The 21,624-nt window shown below is 43.3% G+C and overlaps 1 protein-coding gene across 1 annotated transcript in view; it reads left to right on the top strand.

Annotated features, from left to right (window-relative positions):
* The first annotated feature begins 442 nt into the window (after nucleotides 1–442).
* col27a1b (collagen, type XXVII, alpha 1b) overlaps nucleotides 443–21,624 on the top strand; it is a 74,782-nt gene continuing 53,600 nt past the window's right edge. The window contains exons 1-5 of the mRNA XM_085786292.1: nucleotides 443–924; nucleotides 2,888–2,952; nucleotides 6,997–8,297; nucleotides 13,087–13,140; nucleotides 18,398–18,451. Of these exons, the coding sequence (XP_085642418.1) occupies nucleotides 872–924; nucleotides 2,888–2,952; nucleotides 6,997–8,297; nucleotides 13,087–13,140; nucleotides 18,398–18,451 (1,527 nt within the window). The 5' untranslated portion in view covers nucleotides 443–871. The remainder of the gene's footprint in view (nucleotides 925–2,887; nucleotides 2,953–6,996; nucleotides 8,298–13,086; nucleotides 13,141–18,397; nucleotides 18,452–21,624) is intronic.

The raw sequence follows: 21,624 nt of genomic DNA, 5'->3' as shown, positions 1-21,624 counted from the left end.
TCAGTGTTTCCAAAATCCTGTGTACGGCCCTGAAAATGCTCCAGTTGCAACAAGCAGCTGTGTTCAGTCATTTGCAGCATCTGTGCCACTGACTGACCTACTAACACACACATACACACACATGCAACATAGCCTACACTTTTCTCTCACACACATACAGTAACTCATGTGAGAGGAGAGCCTGCTCTGTGAAGAAGACACACCTTCAGCTGGAGCGGCTAAACTGCTCGGTCGAACAGCTCCAATTTAGTTTCCCTCGATGTCAGCTGAGGGCGACAGAGGGAGGTGTTCCCCCTCCCCCGGTTCTCAAGATTTCCCTCGGTCCACAATAAACTTTCATTTTGGGAAGTCGGCACACACATAACACACACACATACACACACACACTCACACTCACACACACACATGCACACAACACACACACACATACATACACACACTCACACACACACACACACACCACGGCGGTCGTCATCGTGTCCTGCATCTGTTTCCCGGGAAAGCTGGACTGGACTTGACTTGACGTTCATTGTACTTTGCAAAACGCGCGAAAGGAAGACGAAAAAACATAGGAAGCTGCACAGGTGGAGCGTCTGTTAAAGAAACTGCTGGCATCTTCTGGAAGGAGTCGACAGGGATATTATATGGTTTTTTTTTTCTTTCTTTTTTTTAAAAGGGACAAGACAATGAGTCAAAGCTGCCTCCTCACTGCCGGTTAATCCCACAGTTTCTTTGATGTGTTGTTTTGTTTTTGTTTTCTGGCACGTTCTCTCCTCGCGCGGCCCCTCCAAGGAACACCTGGAATGGAAAAACTTTATCTGGCTCATCTGGACTGTAGTAAAAACTCCCAAGAAAGAATGAAGTAACCGCAATGGAGCCGGACAATGCCCCGTACTCCAAACTCAAAACCACTGGAGTCGGGGGGTGAGTCGATATATATTTTAAAGTTCATACTAAATATCTGTTTCTCTCTATCTCTCTCTGTGTGTCTCGTTATGGGTTATCAGGTTCAAGAGGAAGTCATTCATACGCTCTTGAACATCACCTGCATCCAGGCTGTCATGTACATGTGACAACTATTGATTTAAACTGTATTATTGTACACAAGTGGTCTGTAAAACTTTCTGCTCAGTTTGCTGACAGATATCCTGCTTTTTATTATTATTATTTTTATTATGAATCAATACCTGAAACTATTGGTTATAAACTGGAACAGGTGGTGCAGGTTAATAACAGGCTGCAGGGGGGTGGTTTATTGAGACAGCAGTTCAGAAGGAGTCTGTGTAGTTTTCTGTACAGTTTCTTTGGGGTTATGTGTCTTTGCAGATTGTATCAGAATGAGCTGCCAGGATATCTGGGACTGATTTGAGGGAGATGTATGAGAGGAGGAGAAAGTCTTCTTCCCCTCTTCTTCCTCCTCCTCCCCCTCCTCCTTCTTCTTTTCTCTCCTCCTCCCTGTCCTGCATCTCACTCAGCTGGTTGGCTGGCTGGTCCAATGGGAGGGGAGATAAAAAAAAAAAGAAAAAAGAAAAGTAAAAAATCTTGCATCATATAATCATATAACCCTGCTGGACATATGACAGATTTGGTAACAAACTGCACATCCCATCCTGATTACTTAATATATATTTTTCTTCTTAGTCTCTGTTGCTAATGTCTGTATAGTGTGTGAGAGTAGTGGTTAATGAAGAGGAAGCGGAGAAACTTTTAAGAGCTTCAGCTGGCAGTCAGTATGCCAGTGGTTGACCGATGGCTCTCTGTGGCTTTCTGGAAAACCACAAATGTAAAAGATTTCCTCTAACAGCTTTCATTATGGCACTTGTCACTGTGCCTGCACCACTTCAAACACCCACTCCCTAAGCTCAACCAGCGTCCAGTTTTTATGGCGTGCAATGCACACAATTAAGTCACTGCTCCAGGAACTTAAAAAACACCAATATTATCTTTGCGATAGCGTAAGTTCCCACTCCTCTGCGATAAAAGAACTCCTTTTAGGGCCATATCGGCTCTACATGTAAGCAGTCAACACTCCTGTTATCACCTGTCTAGAGATATAAATGTCACCGAGAAATCAATGGTGGAAAATGTGCAGTGCGTTTGCCTGATGTGAGGTGATAAATGTCACTGTTGTCATGTGAAAATGGGGGTCGATATAATTCCAATTGAAAGGATTACATGGTCTTTTGTGGGCTGAGAAAATTCTGCACCTTCTTAAGTCCATGAAATCCTTTTGAAACCTGCAGTCAAAGTGTTTTTTTTTCTCTGTTACTGGAAAAAAAAGCATCATTACCTTATCTTCAACTTTTAAATTGAAGGTTTTAAAGTGTTGCAGTGTGGTGTAGGGATGTCAGAGGTGGTCCGGTGTGAACACTTCACCTCAGCCCTGCTACAGTGTGCAGTGTCTTATCTGATCAGGCTAGAAGATAAGACAAAGCGTGTTGTTTCTGAAACAGATGTTTGACTCCTTGAACAACACAGAGTAGCTGTTGATGCTTTCACTCCTTCCTGCAGCAGCGGTAGGTGGACGATCAGAGTTAACAACAAAATTAGCACTTAAACTGTTGGTGCATCAACTTAGCTCTGCAACCTCTGATGTTACTTGCAACTACACGAGTCTGAGTTTAATGATGAGCTTATTTACAGCTACAAAAATGCAAAGACAATCTGATGTTTACTTGATTTGTCCATTTTCTAGACTTGAATAAATGAATGAATCATTTTGTTGCTGCTGCTCAGACTAAGTATGAAAATGAAGGGATAGAAATCGCCACCTTTTATGGGAATTTGTCATTGCTTTCATAGAGAATAAGGCTTATTGGAAAGATTAAGATTACATGCAGCATCGTTATCAGTTTTGATGTTCTCAAGCTGTTTTCTCTCTCTGCAGGAGAGTCCTGATTCTTTGGACTATACTGTCTTGCACCTGCTCTCTGAGGCTCGCACAAGCTCAAGGTAAGCACACAGAAGACAGAGGTGGGTGTATGTTTGTGTTTGATGACACCTCGCTGATGGAAGCATGCTTTGTGTTGAACCAGCAGCGTTATGTCTCTGAAGGAACAGGGAATTAAAATGGATTTATAGGAGGTTACAGTGACACTTTCAGGTGTGTCCTGCTCACTGCAATTGATAGGATACTCATTGTAGTTACATAGCAGTGGACCACACAATGAGAAAAGTAACCTTAACACAGGCCCCTTGTTGTGCACATGTTTGTCCAAGTTATCCAGGGATTATCTATGACTGGCATCTACACTTCCCCCCAGCTTGGGCAGCTGCACCTCTTGATCCAGTATGTTTACTTGTCTCTGGAAACTTTAGGAGGAGATGGCCAGAACTTTTATTTTTCCATTGAAGTGGTCTTTGTGGGGCTGAATAGGATTTGTACGAAACTTCAGAATATAGCTTCATTTTCAAGGCATTGTTTTCTGTTTGTGGATGTTAGAATTAGAGCCTCATTTCCTCTTTTTTCTACATCCCATTTTGTTGGTAGAGTCCATTTGAAAGCCCGAGGTCTTAGCAATTTTATGGAAAGAACTGCACTCATTGTATATACATAAGATATAAAAAAGAAAAAGTCTGTTTTATAGATATATTCAGAAGCGTTTCAGACATTTATTACGTTGGGACTGATGAACCTGATGAACTCAAAAACCTTCAGTTCTTATGTCTCTAAGCCTGAACAAACCTGAGACCTCATAAAGGTTTGATGCCCAGGTGATCAGTCCTGTCTCCTGATGTTGTTCCTGCTTTCTTTAGTTAACTCTCTGCAACAAAGAGTTCAATCACAGAAGGTTTTTTTTTTTTGATAATTTAAGCCTCTGCATTCACTGATGACTGCTTCTAGCTCTTACTCTGTAATTCTGCCTTTGTCAGTTGATATTTTTTCCTCCCTCTGCGTCTGCTGAGCGTCTAGAGACCGCCATTTTCATATGTGAGGATGTGTTAATTTGCAAACTCTCAGATCCTAATGAGACTATAAATTTGTGCAGGCTGCACTAGAAATAAAAAACCCCCAGCCCTGCTAGTGTACCGTAGGAGAAAAAAAACCTCCAGGATCATTTGAGAGACCATGTGTGTTATGTAATTTTTTCATAAGGAGATGGCTTGAAGTGGAAATCCTGCTCATGGAAAATGACGGTGCAATCACAGTCTAATGTGTCATTTGTTTGCACGGCGCTGACTGTACCGCAGCATTATTAAAGACCAGGACCGAATCAAGGATTGGTGTAGTGTAGCCTTTTTTTTCCCCCCTCCATGCAGACATCAGAGGTCTATTACGTTTTCATCTCAGACACCTGAAGGAAACTTAGCTGTCAATTTAAATGTGGTCTTTTTTGCACAGTTGCCATGGCTACACATAGATTAGCAGCCAACACATTTCCTCAGAAATCTCAGGGTCTGATCAAGGTCAGCCACGGTGCAGCATCCCTGGCTGGAGCAGATTTTTTTTTTTTGGGGGGGGGGGGCTCAATAAGTCACTGCAGATGTAATACCAGCTATCTTCCAGATGATGGCTCACCTGTCAGTGCCAGGACTTATACCTTATTTCAGTTGACCCAGCACCTATTGGAGGCCTTACAGACAGAAGGCAAACTGTGTGAATAGTACTGATGGTTGTAAATAATAGATATATAACAAGGTAAAGATATAGATCATCCATTCTCAAATCGCACATTTGAATACGGAATGGGAGAGGTTTCGACTTTTGCTACTATCTGGTCACTGCTAGACAGACTTGTGTGTGAGTCAGAGGCCAACAACACACCCCTGAAACACAGGTTGTGATTTATCCACTTGTTTTAAAAGAGCTAGTTGTTTTATTGAATGCCAACAATTCCCCTGAATGAACAAATCAAGTGTTTTGTCTCCACGGGATTGTCAGTGTGAAGCAGCTGGAGGAAACCTTGGGTTTGCATTGACAGCATACTAATAATGGAAACACACTTGTGTTTTCTGCACGTGCCAGATGTCTGAGGAAAGTTATGTTGTTTTGCTGCACTTGTTCTTTGTCTCCAGGATGTTTTATCCTCCTTCTTCTTTTAGTTTTTCCTTTTTTTTCTCCTTCTTCTTCTCCAGCTCATCAGGAGGTCACAGAAAGCCTCGGGCGTTCTGCCTATCCGCTTAGATTTGGGTACGCAGCAAAAGCTGTGAAAGTAGATCAGAAATCAAAGTGAAAGAACGGTTTTGCTGTCCTCGTACCATATTAACATTTCAAATCAGTGCTGTGTTGGTAATTTAACTGAAGAAAGTCTTTGTTCTCGGTTCAGTTTCTGTGTTTTATGTTTCTCGTCTTTGGTACTGAGCTGACCTCCCACTGCCTGTATGTATGTATAGTATCTATACCCCTGTCTCCTCCGCTGAGCCATCATTCATCATTTAGCAGCTCATTTCAGCATTGCCCACATTTGTTTTGCATTAGTAGCTATGGAAAAATATGGATATTTGAGATTCATATATAAGCTGCATTGCATGTACTGAGAGGATTAATGCACTGTACTGTATTCAGGGGGATGCTGATTGGCTGGGGATGATCAATTCTTTATTTTCCAAACCTTGCTAAAACTAAACAAAAAAGCCTTTGTTTGACATTGCTGATGACTTGCACCGGTGCCTAACAATAGACAATAGTATGACAATGGGAACCTTTCCAATCTGTTTTGATGTTGGAACCGAAAACAGATTTGACTTTCTAACAGCACTGGATGTTATACTTGTGAAAATAATACCTAGATTTAAATAACCACGGTGCTGTTTGTTCAGTGGTTCTCGGTTTGGGACGGTCAGGGTGGGTTTGGAGGTCAAGAAGTACAGAGTTTCTTGGATTTTTAGGGTGATTGAGAGGTGAAAATACACTTTTTTCTTTACTTCTTGTGAAATACTAAATAGTGTCAATTCAGTAACATAACCAGGAGATGTTATGTTATCCTTTTCCCCTCTTTGTGCGTTAATGGGTGGTCACCAGCTGCTCAGGACTGTGCGTTTGTTGTGCATAAGACAACTCTAGAATAAAAAAGCTGTTTCCTGCTACAGTGAATGGTGGATTTAATTAAACCCAACAAAGGTGTGGATCCAATTAGGAGCAGTATACAGTACACACAACACTGTAATGTGCAAAAAAAAAAAAACCCCGCATTTTCCTCCCATGAGATGCAAGTAGTAATTACAACCTGCAGGAAACGCTGCGGTACGTTTTCATGATCCTGGGCCCCTGTCAGAGCGATCATCTTTAATCAGCAGACATTACCGGATATAAAGTGGGATGACTTTTCTATCTCTGCAATAATATACCTCCTAACAACCCCCCCCCCCACCACCCTCCATCCTCTACCCCCGACTCGACTGTCCTCTCCAGGGAGCTGCTGCATGCTCATTCTCCGCTTCCTGAGATTGTTCTAATTAAGACTGATGTAATGATTACATAATTTGTGGCAATCTCCGAAGCTGGATGTCAATGTTTGGCCCTATTGAAAATTTTATGCATCCTTTTTTCCTTTTTTTTTAATTGCTTCTGCTGCAATGTTTTCCATTAGTCTAACTTTAAACTTGTGAACTCCCTGCTTGGCATCACAACATATTAAATTGTCACTTATACTGCCTCACTTGTGTTTGTGCTTTGATGAGGATCAGTGGCGTTGAGTGGAAGTGGGAGGTTTTTAATAGATGTCTTACACGAATTAATATGGTATCTTGTTTTAAATTGCTCATTAAGTGCAGACATAAAGTGAAATGTTTAATGCAATTGACCCTTTTCCTCTTTAATTTGAACATTTATATATGGTAATAGTTTTCCTTTTATGCCCCCTGTAAGGCTTTTTACCAGCGTGTTATATTAAAGCTTTTACTTTTAGACGATTAGGAAAGAATAAAGGCACCATATGTTCTATTATGTTATAGAAGCTTAAATCATTATATTGTTAAAAAGCTGAAAGATGTTTATTGTCGACTGAGCCAAGAGTCACTGACTTTACTGTCTTTTTTTTGTTATTTTTTACAAAGATGTGGATGTTCTGCAGCAGCTCGGGCTTTCTGGGCGAAGAGCGGGCGGGTCGTCCTCCTCCAGCGCTCGAACCCTCGTCCCTAACGGCGTCATCCCCTTCAAGTCTGGGATCATCCTCACCCCGAGGGCTCGTATCCAGGTGCCTCTGCGCAGCGTCGTCCCCGCCAACTACAGCTCCGCCAACCTCTCCCTGATCCTCAGTTTGTCTCTCCACCGCGTCAACAGCGCTTTCCTCTTCTCGGTCCTGTCCAAGAAGCGGAAAGTGCAGCTCGCCGTGCAGTTCGTCCCGGGGAAGGTCGTGGTCCACGTCGGGCAGAGGAGCTCCGTGAGCTTCGACTACGACGTCCACGATGGCCGGTGGCACAGCCTGGCCTTGGATATCCAAGGCAACCAGGTGTTCTTACACACCTCTTGTGGACAGAGAAGCGTACATACTGATTTGCGCTCCAAAAAAGTGGAGGCCCTGGATCCGGAAGGCTCTTTCCTGCTGGGCAAAATGAACCACAACTCTGCGCCGTTTGAAGGCGCCATCTGTCAGTTTGACATTTATCCCTCTGCCAAGGCAGCTCATAACTATTGTGATTACATAAAGAAACATTGCAGAGAAGCCGACACGTATCGGCCTGTGCTTCCACCCCTGCTACCTCTATTTTCCACAGACCCAAATATTACTGTCACTCACCTAACTCCGCTGTCAATAACGGAGCTCTCCAAAAAGGGGCCGAGACCCGCTCTGGCCTTGGTTGAGGAAAACACCAGGACTACTATACTCGTTCCAACTGACCGCTTGCCGATGCAGATCAAAACATCTGCGCATCAGACCGCGAGCCCTCCAAGAGCCGGGGCCGTGTCTGTTTCTCCACCGGTTCATCCAGGGTTGGAAAACCCGTTAAAATTTCCGACTCAAACCGTTACCACATCTCTGAGGATCAGCGTGACACCACCGAGCCCAACTTTACGTGCTGGAAAGACCACAAAGCAAGGAGATACTAATGCCCTGAACCCTTCTGGGAATACTAAGGATTTACCTGCTTCCACCAGGCCAAACCTCCAGACCGCAGCTGCTTCCACACCACAGGGGTCTCCTTCAAACGCCTACCTTCCCCAGAAAAAGCAGTCGAGCACAGTAGCTTCTAAGAAACCCGAGCCAAAAGTGACCAGTGTGCAGGATGTCGAACCCACCTCGCTTATTCCAGTCACTCCAGCTGCAACAGATGGCTTCCAAACATTTGACCTGGAACCGACCCACTTCTCGCTGCTGGCTGGACCACCTGGACTAAAGGGAGAACCAGGACCGCCGGTGAGTGTGTGAGCTCTAAACAAACACAAAACACAAAAAAAAACTTGTCCTTGAAACCCACATATGAATACAAGCATGTTTATCAAACCCTTTGAGGAGTGCATCTTAGTGCTTGGAGTATTTGTTTATCTCATGATTTGTGTATAGTATAATGTTTTACTGTTTATTTTATGAATGAACGTCTTATGAATTAGAGCAGTTGGATTGTAACGGATGCATGTTTTTAATTCTTGGCTGCCAGTATTCTGCGCTTTGGGCGAGTTTCCTAATACATCTTTGGATCACGATGATATACAAGGTTGACAGCTTGTTGTTTCAGCGTTGGTTGGTGTGTCTTTGATGATCGGAGCTGCCGCTGACGTGGACGCTGACGGCTGAGCGGATTCGCAGATCCCGCCGTCGAGCGCTGCACCTCTAAAGTGTTTGCTAATTAGTCAATAGTGGTGTTGCTGTGTCTGTTAATCACTGGGATTTTTTTTTAATTGCTTACTTGCGTACCTCTGCTTTTGTTTTCCTGACTTGGTGTTTTGAAATTTTCTATTTTGCTCAAATTGGTGCTGATTGCAGTGTGATTTCCTTTTTAGCAGCGGCGGTAGAAATAGTCAGGTTCATGCCAGTTGGTGTTTGTCTGAGTGCGGAGGCTGGCGGTGAGGTGTCAGATTCCTCTGAGACAGAGTGTGTGGCTGCTCAGAGAATGGATACTTTGACAGCAGGGTCATAGGTAAACAAGGAGAAAGCACAATTAACTATTGAGAATAGCAATACACAAACACAAATATAAACGCTGTACCTCATCCCCCATTGTTGAGAATGACGTAGACTTCCTTAATTGGACAATAGCATGATGTTTGGGAACTGTAGTAAATAGAAACTTGTCTTTATACACATTTATTTAAAGGGATAGCAAAACATTTTGGCAAATTGACCCATTGCCATAATAATACCTACAGTAGTCTGAGTAGTAGGTTTGTTACCTTTAATGGGCTCTATGTACAGCTCCACTTACTTCCTGAACTTAAGGCTGTTCCTTTATTTCCTGTGTTACGTTATTGGACAAACTGATTAATCCAGGTGTGTCTGAGTAGTCACAATGGCCAGACACACCTGGATTAATCAGTTTGTCCAATAATGTAAGACAGGAAATAAAGGAGCTGCCTTAAGTTCAGGAAGTAAGTGGAGCTGTGCATAGAGCCCATTGTCGGTGCAAGCTGTTTTTAGAACGGCGGAGCAGAGCCGCGAGCTCTGGAGGCGGATTTCTTGGTTTCCCTCATCAAACTCATCAAATACACAATCCAACAACTCCAAAACACTCTGGTGGACAAGTTGTGACCTGCACATTCACCACGCTATGAGATAATAACAGAACGTTACGAGATGGAGTTGTTTTAAAGGCAAATCCATGCAGAACTTGTCCACCAGAGCGTTTTGGAGTTGTTGGATTGTGTATTTGATGAGTTTGATGAGAAAAACCAAGAAATCCCATTAGCCTCCGTAGTGTAGCTCTGAGCAGCTCGCGGCTCTGCTTCGCCGTTCTAAAAATAGCTTGCACCGACAATTAAAGGTTACGAACCTACTGCTATGACTATAGGATCTCGATATAAGGATGACCAGATTGATCAGTCGCCAATCATCATCTTCCCAACTGATCCAGTTGTGCTGTAAAGTCCTGCCCCACAAAACAACACATGTGCACCCGTGTGAGACTGATGTAAACAGCAACATCTGGAAAACAATACCCAAACTGATTGGTATCACAAAATCTCACCCTCAGGTTGGTATCAGTATTGGTAGAAAGAAACATGATCGTGTCCTTCCCCCAGAATCATGAGATATTACTCTGTTTAAAAGAGAAACTCATGTAATCTACTATTTACTGCAGCGGACGTCAGTGACAAAATGCTACAATTAAAAATCTACTGCTGACTTGGGCCTGTAGAGTTTCAGACTGACCTTTCTAAATTCAGAACAAAGCATTAGCAATGAACACAAAGTATTTTATCTTGGCATTTACCCACCACTGTTGACTGTAGACTGTATACATTCACATTGACACAGATGGTTACCCACATTTTCCATTATTAAAGGGACATCTCTGTCTTGTATTACAGTAGGTCGTGTTTGACCAAAATGAATGTTTTAAGTAAAGCCTTCCTGCTCTGGCAGTGAGAGAGACCACAGCTCTTCAGGCCCCTGAAGCCGCTCCGACCATTACTGCGTTGGGGAAGTAACTGATACCAATCAATCTGTGATGTTTTGGAAAGGTTGCTTTCCTCACGACTTACATCACTGGCTAATATTGTAGTCTGAACGTATCGCTGAGTCAAGTGTAGGATGTAAAATTAGCTTCCCATATTGTCTTGTGAGTCATTTCATTATGACTTGAAGCGCTTTGTTGAGTTTAATCTTCCTCTGCTGGGATTAGGGTTGACGTTATGGACCATTAAAGGAGGCATATGTTTCAGCTGCTAACAATAACAGGATTGCCTTTAAAGGTAAATATGACAGACTACTGCAGTTGCAGAGTTGGATCTGATGCGGATGAACTTTTGTACTCTGACGCAAAGATAATAAAATAAGGACTCCTGCTGAGGTATATGGCTTAATAGAATACGTATTATGTATAATACTGACAATGACTAACAATATTATTGTAAAATTCACTATTTCAGTTGCTGTCAATTACTCATGGCCCATTTACTTCGCCTTTTAGTGCCACAGCAATCCTCAAATCTCATGTTCCCTCACATCATAACTAGATATAAACCAACTGGACCGTGTATGGATGTGTAATATGTGAAAAAGATACGTGCAGGGACAGAATTTCTCTCTCAATGTGGACTTGTCTTTTCCTCATGCGGACACATGGGGGATGCAGTCATAAACAACAAAGACAAAAGGTTAAACGTTAATTCAACCTGTCAGAAATAATCCCCCCATTTCAGTCCCATGGATGGTGCCACTTGGCCTGCTGTGCCAAAATTTATCATTTATTAAGTTCAGTTTTTAATCTGACTAAAATCCGAAATGTCAGCAACCATAAATGAGACAAAAGGCTTACTGCAGCTCATCAACACAGCAATAACAACCCTGTCTCTGTCCACTGAAATGCAGGAATGATTTTAATTTCTTACAGACACAGGGAGAGTTTGTATTAACATGGATCAAAACAAGACATTGTTCAAAAAAACTCTGAAACAGCCAATTTTGCACATCGAGCGGAGCAAAATCAGAAAACCAGCTGCCTTCTGCAGTTGAAGTGAATAAAGACCCAGGTCACCATGTTTGTGGAGATGCGCAGGTTGAAAACAGTTGTGGATCCACTGTAAACATCTCCTGATGATGTAATAGGAACTGATTGTGCCACATCATTTTCAAAGAGCAGCAGCCAAAGTCTCAAACTCGGCCAATTGGCCAATGTTGTAACTTCATCACTCACTCACTCAGTGCTGGCCCCATGGGTGCCTTGACCAATTACATATGATTTTGGTTGGTTGAATACCTGTGTTAATGCCGTACTGTGGAAATATCCAAACATGACGTGTATTATTCTTGTTGGTATTGTGAGTAGAAAAGTTGATGCATCCTTTTGTGCCCTTTTGAACTTTTGTTTTCCTTTGGAGCGAGAGAGAGAGAAAGAGAGAGAGAGAGAGATGTTCCCAACCTTGCAGAAGCTCTACCTTGAAAGTTGCACACTGCTGGGATTTTATATTCTATACCTTGAATGTAAAGTACCTGAATCTCTAATATAATCCGTTTTCTGTTGCTGTGCAGGAAAAAACACAGAGAACGTGATAAAAATGTGAAGTGTTGGTCAAGTTCGCAATTTTAATGTTATTCCATTTGAGAAGTTACTCAAGACAAAATGACCTCCATACACATTATGACTTGAAGTCTGGGTTTTCAAGTCATGAATGGTTATTGTCTATAAACTATATGACTTGTATAAAGATGTGAGATCCGGCTCTGGCCCGGCGCCCACCCCCCAGCGGCTCAGACTGCTTATCATGTGTGGACAGGCTGACGGTTGCAGCCTAAAGAGTCCTGAGGTTGCTGAAAAGCCTCTTGGCTTTTCAAAACACAGGCTCTAGCTGAAAGAAAGAGTATAATATTGATCCTGTCCAAGTCAAGACAAAAAGTGCTCTATACATCTGACATTATTACAGTAGTCCAATTTCAGCTCGGAGCGCCTGGAGCTGTTTTTAGACCCGTTTCCCCCCCTTTGACCGCTTTAAACTTCTGGAGCCATGGGAAAATAAGCAACAATCCCCAACATCTCGAGTACAAACTCAGGTTCCTCAGATTGACCCCTCATTAGATATGACCTTTAAGAGCTTTGCTAATCCATGTATGAAATCGTTTTAAAGCTAGCTGATGCCCATAATTAATGTGATTGGCCGTGGTTGGAATCGCCGCCGAGTCGACCTCCCTGCCAGTACAATGAGTCAGACTTACAGTCAGAGCACTGTAGTGGTTTTGCACTGAAATAATATTGGCTGCAGAAGGACAGGGCTGCTCTTGCCTCTCTAACAAGACACCCTCATGCCTGCCAGCATCTTGCTTGACAGAGGACTTCTTCGCAGAAAAAAAGTTCAAGATGTATTTACTGATTTAATATGTAGCTCAAGTGACTTTTATCAGATTTTTTTTTTCCTTTCCACTCCTATTCCTATTCTATTCAAAGACTGTTCAAGGCTTCTATGAAGTGACACAATAAAAAGGCAGCAACTTTTATTTCCTGCTTTGTATTTATAGGTCTCACTGACATCTTCTATCTATTCCTGTTTTTTAGGGCCTTCAAGGACTTCCAGGTTTACCAGGAAAGCCAGGGAAGAGGGGCCCACGGGTGAGTATCCCCCAACCAGCCACAAGTTTCACCATCTACCTTCTTACAGTTCCTGTTTTTTTTTTTATTCCTCTTTCTTAGCTCCAACTCCAGACAGTCTCCCATATGCACAATACTTCTTTCAGTATCTTAATGATGCCTTAATCACTGAGCCTGATCCTGAATTATGGTGCGATAACAGCATCAGAAGTGAACTGACATGGAAGATCTCCCAGCATTTTGATCAAGCACTACTCGGTGACATCTTTGGATTACAGAGCATTATACAGCCAGACGTTAGTTTGCTTTGGCTCTGGCTTTGATCAAGCTGTGCTTCTCTGCTGCCAAAGTCCATTTGTAAAGCTGGAGAGCAAACAACCATAAGCCACAAATCTGTCGGCTGCCAATTTAAAATTAATTGAACGCATACAGCAGGTATTAGATGGACATGATGAAAAAACAAGGTAACTTATGAGAGCTTACGTATGTACGTACTTCCAGAACAAGTACTTTCTATCCCCGTTCATTAACAGCACCGCTTTCCTTAAATTTAGGCATCCGTCCTATGTTAACAGTGCTAAATGCTTCCAGTGTAATGGACTCGGAGCCTCCGGTGCCATGTCTCTCGTTCTGGGTGCGGCGTCAGTGCACGACTTTGAGCTCCTGGTGGAACCAAAAGAGTGAATACAGATGTTATTTTAAGCTCGTGTTTTCAGAAGACATTTAAGACGAAGGAAAATATTAGACGATGATTTGTCCCAAGTGACGGTTTTGTTATTTTGATTTCTTTTCTAAGGCCCCTATTACTGATGCCTGTGTTTGTCAAATAAATAGACTCCAAGTTAAAGAAGGGGGGGGGAAAAAGGGGATAGATGGTAATTTTGGTTGCTCTTTTTCAGAGCTGCTGCTGCTACTGAAGTGTTCCTGCAGAGCACTTGTGCTACCAAGGGAGTGTGTGTGTGTGTGTGTGTGTGTGTGTGTGTGAGAGAGAGAGCTACCTGCGGCAGCCCGTGAGACTGCGCCCTGTGGTCGGGCCTCAGAGGGGTGGGCTGTGGGAACCCAATCTCTTTAAACAAGGAAGAAAGAAGGCTTTGTCCCCATCTTATTAAAGGCATTTAAGACCCTGTCTGGAGCTCAGCAGCTCCATCAAGTAGTGCACCAACCTCTATAGAGTTCATTCATCATCAAGCTCATGAGACCCGACTGCAGGCCGCGCTGACTCAGAAAAAACCAAAGGCAAGCAGTTCAGGTTCTCGCCGATTGTTTTCTCGAACCATCAGAATTTTCCTGGATAGTTAATGTGATTAGAAAGAAATACCTCACACACACACACACAGCAGAGAAGGACTGCAGCTCCTCTGTACTGTTGGTGGCTGATGGTTGAACACACACACACACACACAGACTGAAAATAACCACATTCAAATGAGTGAGACACCAGCCAGCGTTTGTTCTGTGAAGCTAAAAGGCCTCAAGAAACTGAGGGCATGTATGATGGATTTATTCTCCTCTGGATTGTCTGATTCGCCGTGAGTAACTCTTCGTCTCTGGAGGGTCCTTATCTCATTTCACGTCGGATATAGAAAAAGTCCCAGGGAGGTCGGATGTGAAACAAACTGCGGAGAATGTGTGGTCTCTTTTACAGCGGTTGGAATGACACAGCAGCATCAGGGCTTTACGTCTCTTCTCAGTCAGACATGACACCTCGCTGTCAGACAGTCTCACCACTGCCACCTGACGAGCAGCTGCACCCCCCCCCTTCACACGTGAGAGCGTCCACGTTCCCCGACACAGCCATAAGCCCCCGGCACAGCGCCGCAGTTCACGCGGCCCTGAAGGGCAGGCTCGAGAGCGGATCAAAGAGGGCTTTGTGCGGAGAAAAAGGACCTGCCAGCACGCATGGCAGTATGTGATGCCGGCTTTCTGTGAAAATTACATTTGCATAATTGCTGAAGTAATGGCTGACACTCTGTGACAAGACTTAGGAGACCCCGGCTCTGGTTCTGCTGCCGTTCGATCGGGCGCAGAAAACTGAGCAAATTTATGTATGTTGTAAAATTTAGATTCTTCTGAAATGAACTACACGTGTTGCGACAAATGAGTCGTCTCTCTGGGCTTTATTAGAGCTCTCTCTGTCATTATCAGTCACATAGACATTTTCCACTAGTGCCTGTACTTAAGATAATCGGCAGCACATTTGGGGAGTTGAGGTTAAATAACAGTGGGTTTGCGCAAGATGCCAGCAACAGTCGGTCTGTTCACCACCGCTGAATTACTGCTGAGCACTGACAACAAATTATTTAGACCTTTGAATCCAAAGAATTTTCCATTGCTGCTTCTACATTATGGTTTTTGTAACACAGCAGCCATTCAAACAATACCTGGCAGATGTAAATATAGAAGTATGTGGTGGGTCTGTTCACTGCACAGCACCTCTGGTGTAAAGGAAGTGATGCATTTTATGTTTCCAGCTGCTGCTACAGTCGATTATTGTAAGTAAACTGGTAGTATGTACATACTATTAAAGGGATAGTTCAACATGGTACAGGTAAATTAATACAAACATATATTTGCCTCGAAAACAACTCTGTATCGTAACGTTCCATTATTATCTCATAGCGTGGTGAATGTGCCGGTCACAACTTGTCCACCAGAGCGTTTTGGAGTTGTTGGATTGTGTATTTGATGAGTTTGATGAGGGAAACCAAGAAATCCCATTAGCCTTCGTAGTGTAGCTCTGAGCCGCTCACGGCTCTGCTCCGCCGTTCTAAAAATAGCTTGCACCAACAACTGAAGGTAACTGCTATGGCTATAGGGATTATGGCAATGGGCCAATTCGCTAAAATGTTGAACTATCCCTTTAAGCATTATTGAATACCTTATTCATCATTTATAAAGCTTTCCTCCTACATAATTAGTATGCTTATCAGTATGCATATTAATCCAGGGTTAAACATGTATATCTCTGCTTACAAATTACAGACTCATTTCTATCTATGTAGGCTTAAAAAATGGTGAATAAAGTATTTAATAATGCTTAACTAATGCCCTATTGTGTGTCGTTATCATTCAGTGTTACCAGGGAATGCACAGAGTAAAAGAGTCATCGCCATTACGAGACAAAAATATGATCCATCGACAGAAAACCCAAACCAAAGGCCCATAACAGATCATTTTCTGCACTGAAACAGTTAGTTAATGAACCAAAATCAGCTCATTACTCATTGGTTGCAGCTTCTCTAAAACAAACCTTTGAATTATTGTGTGTTCTTTCCAATGCATTGTCATTTGCATTTATCTTACACCATTTATTTGGCAGTTTATAGACTTGACATTTAATTATTTGATTGAAAACAAACAGATTAATCATTAAGAAAATTAGGGCCAGTTCCAACCTCAGTCTACTACACCATTTTTTCTCACTGTCACGATCTCAGAGAAGCACTTGCCACTTACTTTTCCACGAATATTTGTGCCAGCTGCACTAACGAGGAGTTAAAATATGTTTTAATGTACATTATATTGAATAATGGCTGGCTGTTTCCTCTCGTGCAGTCCACAGAAGGTGTCAGCGCGGCTGCTCCGGGTTAACAGCCTGTAAAAACAGTAGCGCTCCACACGCGTCATTCCTGTAAAAGTCATTGGCCCACATCGTAAACCTGGTCACGACTCTGGCATACAGGTGCCCCTCATGGGCCGGCCTCAGGTGTGAGAGTGTGTGTATATGTATGAGTGTGTGTGTGTGTGTATGTGTGTTTGTGCTAACTTGGGTTTAGGTTAGCCCTCATTATGTATGTTTGTTTATTTGCTGGTGGTTTGTAAATGGTTTCTTGTCAGGATAATTAAGCAAAGAGGATGTTTATCCCACTTTGCACCCACACGAAGATGGATGGACAAAGTGACTCATTCTCCCCCCCAGTAACTCCGCCTCCGCTGGGACAACACCCGCCCACCTCGTCATCATCGGCACCGCGGCTTCTCACCTTATGTACTTAGGAGGATACAATTTGTAATATTCTGTCTCTTACCTCCTTATTTCTCAATGCCTCTTCCTCCCTTTGCTCCCAACTGGAGATAATGATTTCCATACGTTTTAATATTGAGCGAGTGAAGGAGGGAGTTGAAGAAGAAGAAGGAGGAGGAGGAGAAGGAGGAGGAAATCTGTAGATGAGCTTCTGTTAAGTGTCTCCATATGTCCAACAGCGAGCGCCCGCGAGGGGAGAGGTCTGGCCAGTTGGAGGGGAGAGGAGGGGGGGGGGGGGGCTGGGCCGTTTGACTCGTCTCCTCAGCCTGATAATAGAGCACAGATAAATAACAGAGACAGAAACAGAGAGCGGCTGGATCACCCAACCGTACACTTACACCTCTTGGCCTCCTCCGGTTTGTTTGACTCAGAGTAATCCTATCCCTCACTTTCACCTCCAGCTCTCTCTCCCTTCACAACCCACGGAAAGTCTGAACAAGTCGAAAGAAAAAGGGACGGAGATACAGTAGCTTCCTGTTTCGAAGTCATCTCAACATGTTTCAGTGCTTTCAGTTTTTTTTTTTTTTTTGCTGGGAAAAGATTTTTCCATGCTCAGCATTTCAACCTCGCTCCACACAAGTGCGCAGCTGAACGCAGTTGACTCTTGTGTTGGATGCCTCAGGAAGTTGTGGCTTTATTTTTCCAAACAATCCCTCCACGCAGCTTGCTTGAATTTATCCTCTCAACCAGAAAAAAATAGATTTTGTCTCCCAATTCTCCGCTCCTGTACATCCTACCCCGCTCGGCCGGACTTGCGGGAAGATGCTCCGATTTGATAAAACATCCTGGCGCAGATACCTCCGCGAAATTACATCTGAGCATGTTATATAACATGGATAGCTAATTTGTGGCACAAAGCGGCTTGGGGTGTGGGTGGGGGGTGGGGGGATACGGTGTGATGGATGAGTGGCCTTCACTTTGTGGGACCCCAGAAAAAAACCAGTGGAAAAGTGTAAGGATGAGGAAAATCACATCCATATGTCATAACTTGGACAGGCAGGCAGACAGGAGACACAGAGCACCTATACACAAACACAGAGGGACCTCGGGGCAGCGCTGACCTGTCCCGTAACACAGGCAGTGGAAAGGGAACAATATGTGCATACAGCTGTAAATACCTCACATATAGCACTAACCCCCCCCACCCCCTCCTGCAGCTGAGATGGAGGCCTGCTCAATGACCCTGATGATCACCTTTTACTCTCCACTCTTCCTTAATCACACGTGTGTGTCTGTGTCTGTGTCTGTTTTCAGGGTCCCACCGGCCCACACGGAAACCCTGGTCGTCCTGGACCTCCTGGAGTGAAGGTACAGCATCAATAGAGTGAAATATATGGGGATATAACTCTACTTTACACCAAATTATCATTTTATCATATCCTATTAAACAGGAAGATCTCAATTTTGTAAGTTAAAGAGGAACTATGCAGGATTTGTGTCTTAACTATGCTACATTTTTGCCTTAAATAAACAGCTTTAGACTAATTGTGATGGTTTAATAACGGCTTAACTTGTTACAGGGAGAATAGAGGCTCTTTGCCTTCTACATGTGTGTCACTCATTGCATCTCTTGGCTGAAAAACAGCTTTGCAAGATCGGGGCCGCCACCCCGGCTTTCCAGCTCTCGTCTCTGCGCACCGCAACACTAACGCCCCCTTAAGAAGTAATCTCTTGTTTATGACAGATTAAACTACACAAATATACAGGTCGTAACATTGTATATGATATATAATGTTATCTACCACTCTGTTGATTGATTTCTCGCTGGCTTCATTGTAAACAAATACACATGGCCTGGAGGAGGGTTAGCAAAACAGTGGAAAAGACACCAAACTTGCATAGTTCCTCTTTAAAGAGTTAAAGGAACACACCTTGATCCCAGATCCTGCAACAAAAACACTGTGATCCACCGTCCCTTTCCAACTGATTAATTTAACACTTGACATTAACTTTATTTAAGTCATTAAGAGAAATTGCTTGTCATATTTTATGTTTTGGTTTTTGCCAATAAGCTTTGTGAAAACACCAAAACCAACAATGAATTCACAGGACAAACAGGTATCATCGTGTAGCCACAGCTTGATAGATTCCACCTGCCAACACCTGGTTGTTCATGCAGTTAGTCAGGCAGCCAATCATATGGCAGCAGTGAAATGCACAGATACAGGTCAGAAGCTTCAGGCAACGTTCACAAACGTCACAGATCAGAATGGAAAAACAAACAAACATGTGATTGCAGTGACATTTACTGTGGCAGGATTGTTGTTGCCAGACGGGCCGGTCTGAGAGTTTGTCCAACTGTCGATCTCCTGGGAGTTTCACACACGACGTTCTCCGGAGTTCAGTCAGAGTAGTGAGAAAAACATCCAGCGAGCAGCTCAGCTCAGCTCAGCTCAGCTCAGCTCAGTGGATGGAAACGGCTCGTTGATGAGAGAGGTCAGAGGAGAACGGCGGCAACTCGTATAACCGCTCTTTACTACGACGGTGAGCAGTGAAGCGTCTCAGAATGAAACAACACGTCCAACCATGATGTGGATTGGCTTCAGCAACAGGAGACAGGGGCCAAGAGCAGAAATCTGAGGCTGCAGTGGGCACACACTCATCCAAAACTGAACTGTTAACGATGGCTGAACTTCTGCTGAGGCGGCAGCGGGTTGGGTCAGGACCCATCCTACATTGGGTCAATAGTCCAAGCTGCTGGACTATTGGCGGTTTAATGGGTTGCACATGCTTTGGGCCCATTGATACCAACAAATCATGGCGTGAATGCCACAGCTTTTCTTAGAAATTGTTGCTTGGCGGCTTCTAGTTTCATAATATTATGAGGTTAAAGTCGTCTAAAACTGGTTTACTGAACATGGCCTCAATGAACTTTGTTGCCCTCCCCACCAGATCTGAATCCAGTAGATATCCATTAGGATGTGGTAAAAACAGTAGATTGGCTGATCTGCACAAACCATGGCCAACGCCAACAGTGTTCAATATTTCAAATCAGTCCAACAAAGACCATTCTGCTGCTATAACACAAGTATGACTTAATCTATGGGTAAAAATAGTCTTTAAAGAGGAACTAAGCAGGATTTCTCCCATGGCTATGCTACATTTTTACCTTCATTAAAAAGCTCCGAAGTAATTGTGATGGTTAACTACATGACTTGTGACTTGTTACGAGTGAGAACGGAGGCTCTCTGTCTTCATCTGGCGTCTCACGGCTGAAAACCAACCTTGCAACATCAGTGTCGGTTGCCGCTCCGGTGTCCCAGCTCTCATCTCTGAACACCGCAACACAAACGCGCTCTGTAACCCGTAATCTTTTGTTCATGACGGTCAAGACTACACAAACACACGCGCCATAACATCGTATATGTTATGTAACGTTTTCCACCGCTCCATTTATAGATTTTTCGCCGGCTTCGTTGTCAACAGATGCACATGGGCGAGAGGAGCGTAACCGAAACAGCGGAAAAGCGAGCGGACTTGCATAGTTCCCCTTTAACAAATGGACTATTCACTTGTGTTTATACTTGCAGGATAGATGTACATATATGGGATATGGGATCATCGCTGTAAATCATAACCTCAGGGTCACAAGTGGTTCTAACCAGGAACAAATGTTTAGATAACGTCAATAAAGAAAAAAAACAATAAAAACACTGGCAGAGCTTTTTATGGTTCATACAAAGCGATCAGTTACACCATTACAACTGATGATGTTTCAATGTTGCAGCTGATTGGTGTAGACATAATACTCCGTCTCCAACCGAGGTGTAATGAGGTCATTTAAACAGCGAGAGTGAAGTTATTTCTCGCTGTTTAACTTTGTCACTCAGCGTTTTGCGATTTAACTGGGGTTTTTGCATGTCTGAGGTCAGATCCTCTTATAGTGCGACTCCTCTAGGCTCTTACAAAGCCATTTGTTTCTGCTCAGGAGAGAACAGCAGTTTCATGTCTTTCTGACTCACTAATTTGCAAGTACTTGACATCAGTCTGTGTTCCAGCTGGTTTGAACTGTCAACAGAGAAGGTTGCTTAGCTCCATAAAATGTCAGTCTGATATTGCAGAGGAGGGCTGCATGGTAAAACTGCTGCTGGAATATAACGGAAAAATTGCTCGTATTTGGGGCCTGCACCTATTCCATTGAAATGCATTGAATTTCAGTATTTTCCGCAGCATTCAGGCATTTAAAGCATAATTGATACCATGCTCTGGCCTACTTTTAAGCCAAAGGGAAAAACCCATATCTCTTATATCGTACATATGTGTCAGCTGGAGGCTAACCAAACCTGGCCTGGCTCAGTTTGACTCATTTGCACACAGACCACAAACAGCAGACTGTCTGGTATGACACAGGGGAAACTATGTTTTAAGCAAATGAAAACATGCAGTGCGTTAGCTGATTAATTTTACTTTGGATGTGTCACTTCGTCTGGATTTAATGAAGAGAAATTGAGTCGAGCTCATGTTCAATCACCTACTACTGT

Source organism: Trachurus japonicus, chromosome 9 (genome assembly GCF_045865225.1).
Source record: "Trachurus japonicus isolate A0001 chromosome 9, Traja_1.0".
Taxonomy (NCBI): domain Eukaryota; kingdom Metazoa; phylum Chordata; class Actinopteri; order Carangiformes; family Carangidae; genus Trachurus; species Trachurus japonicus.
The sequence above is the reverse complement of the archived record's forward strand: the minus strand, read 5'-3'. Positions and strand labels throughout refer to the sequence as shown.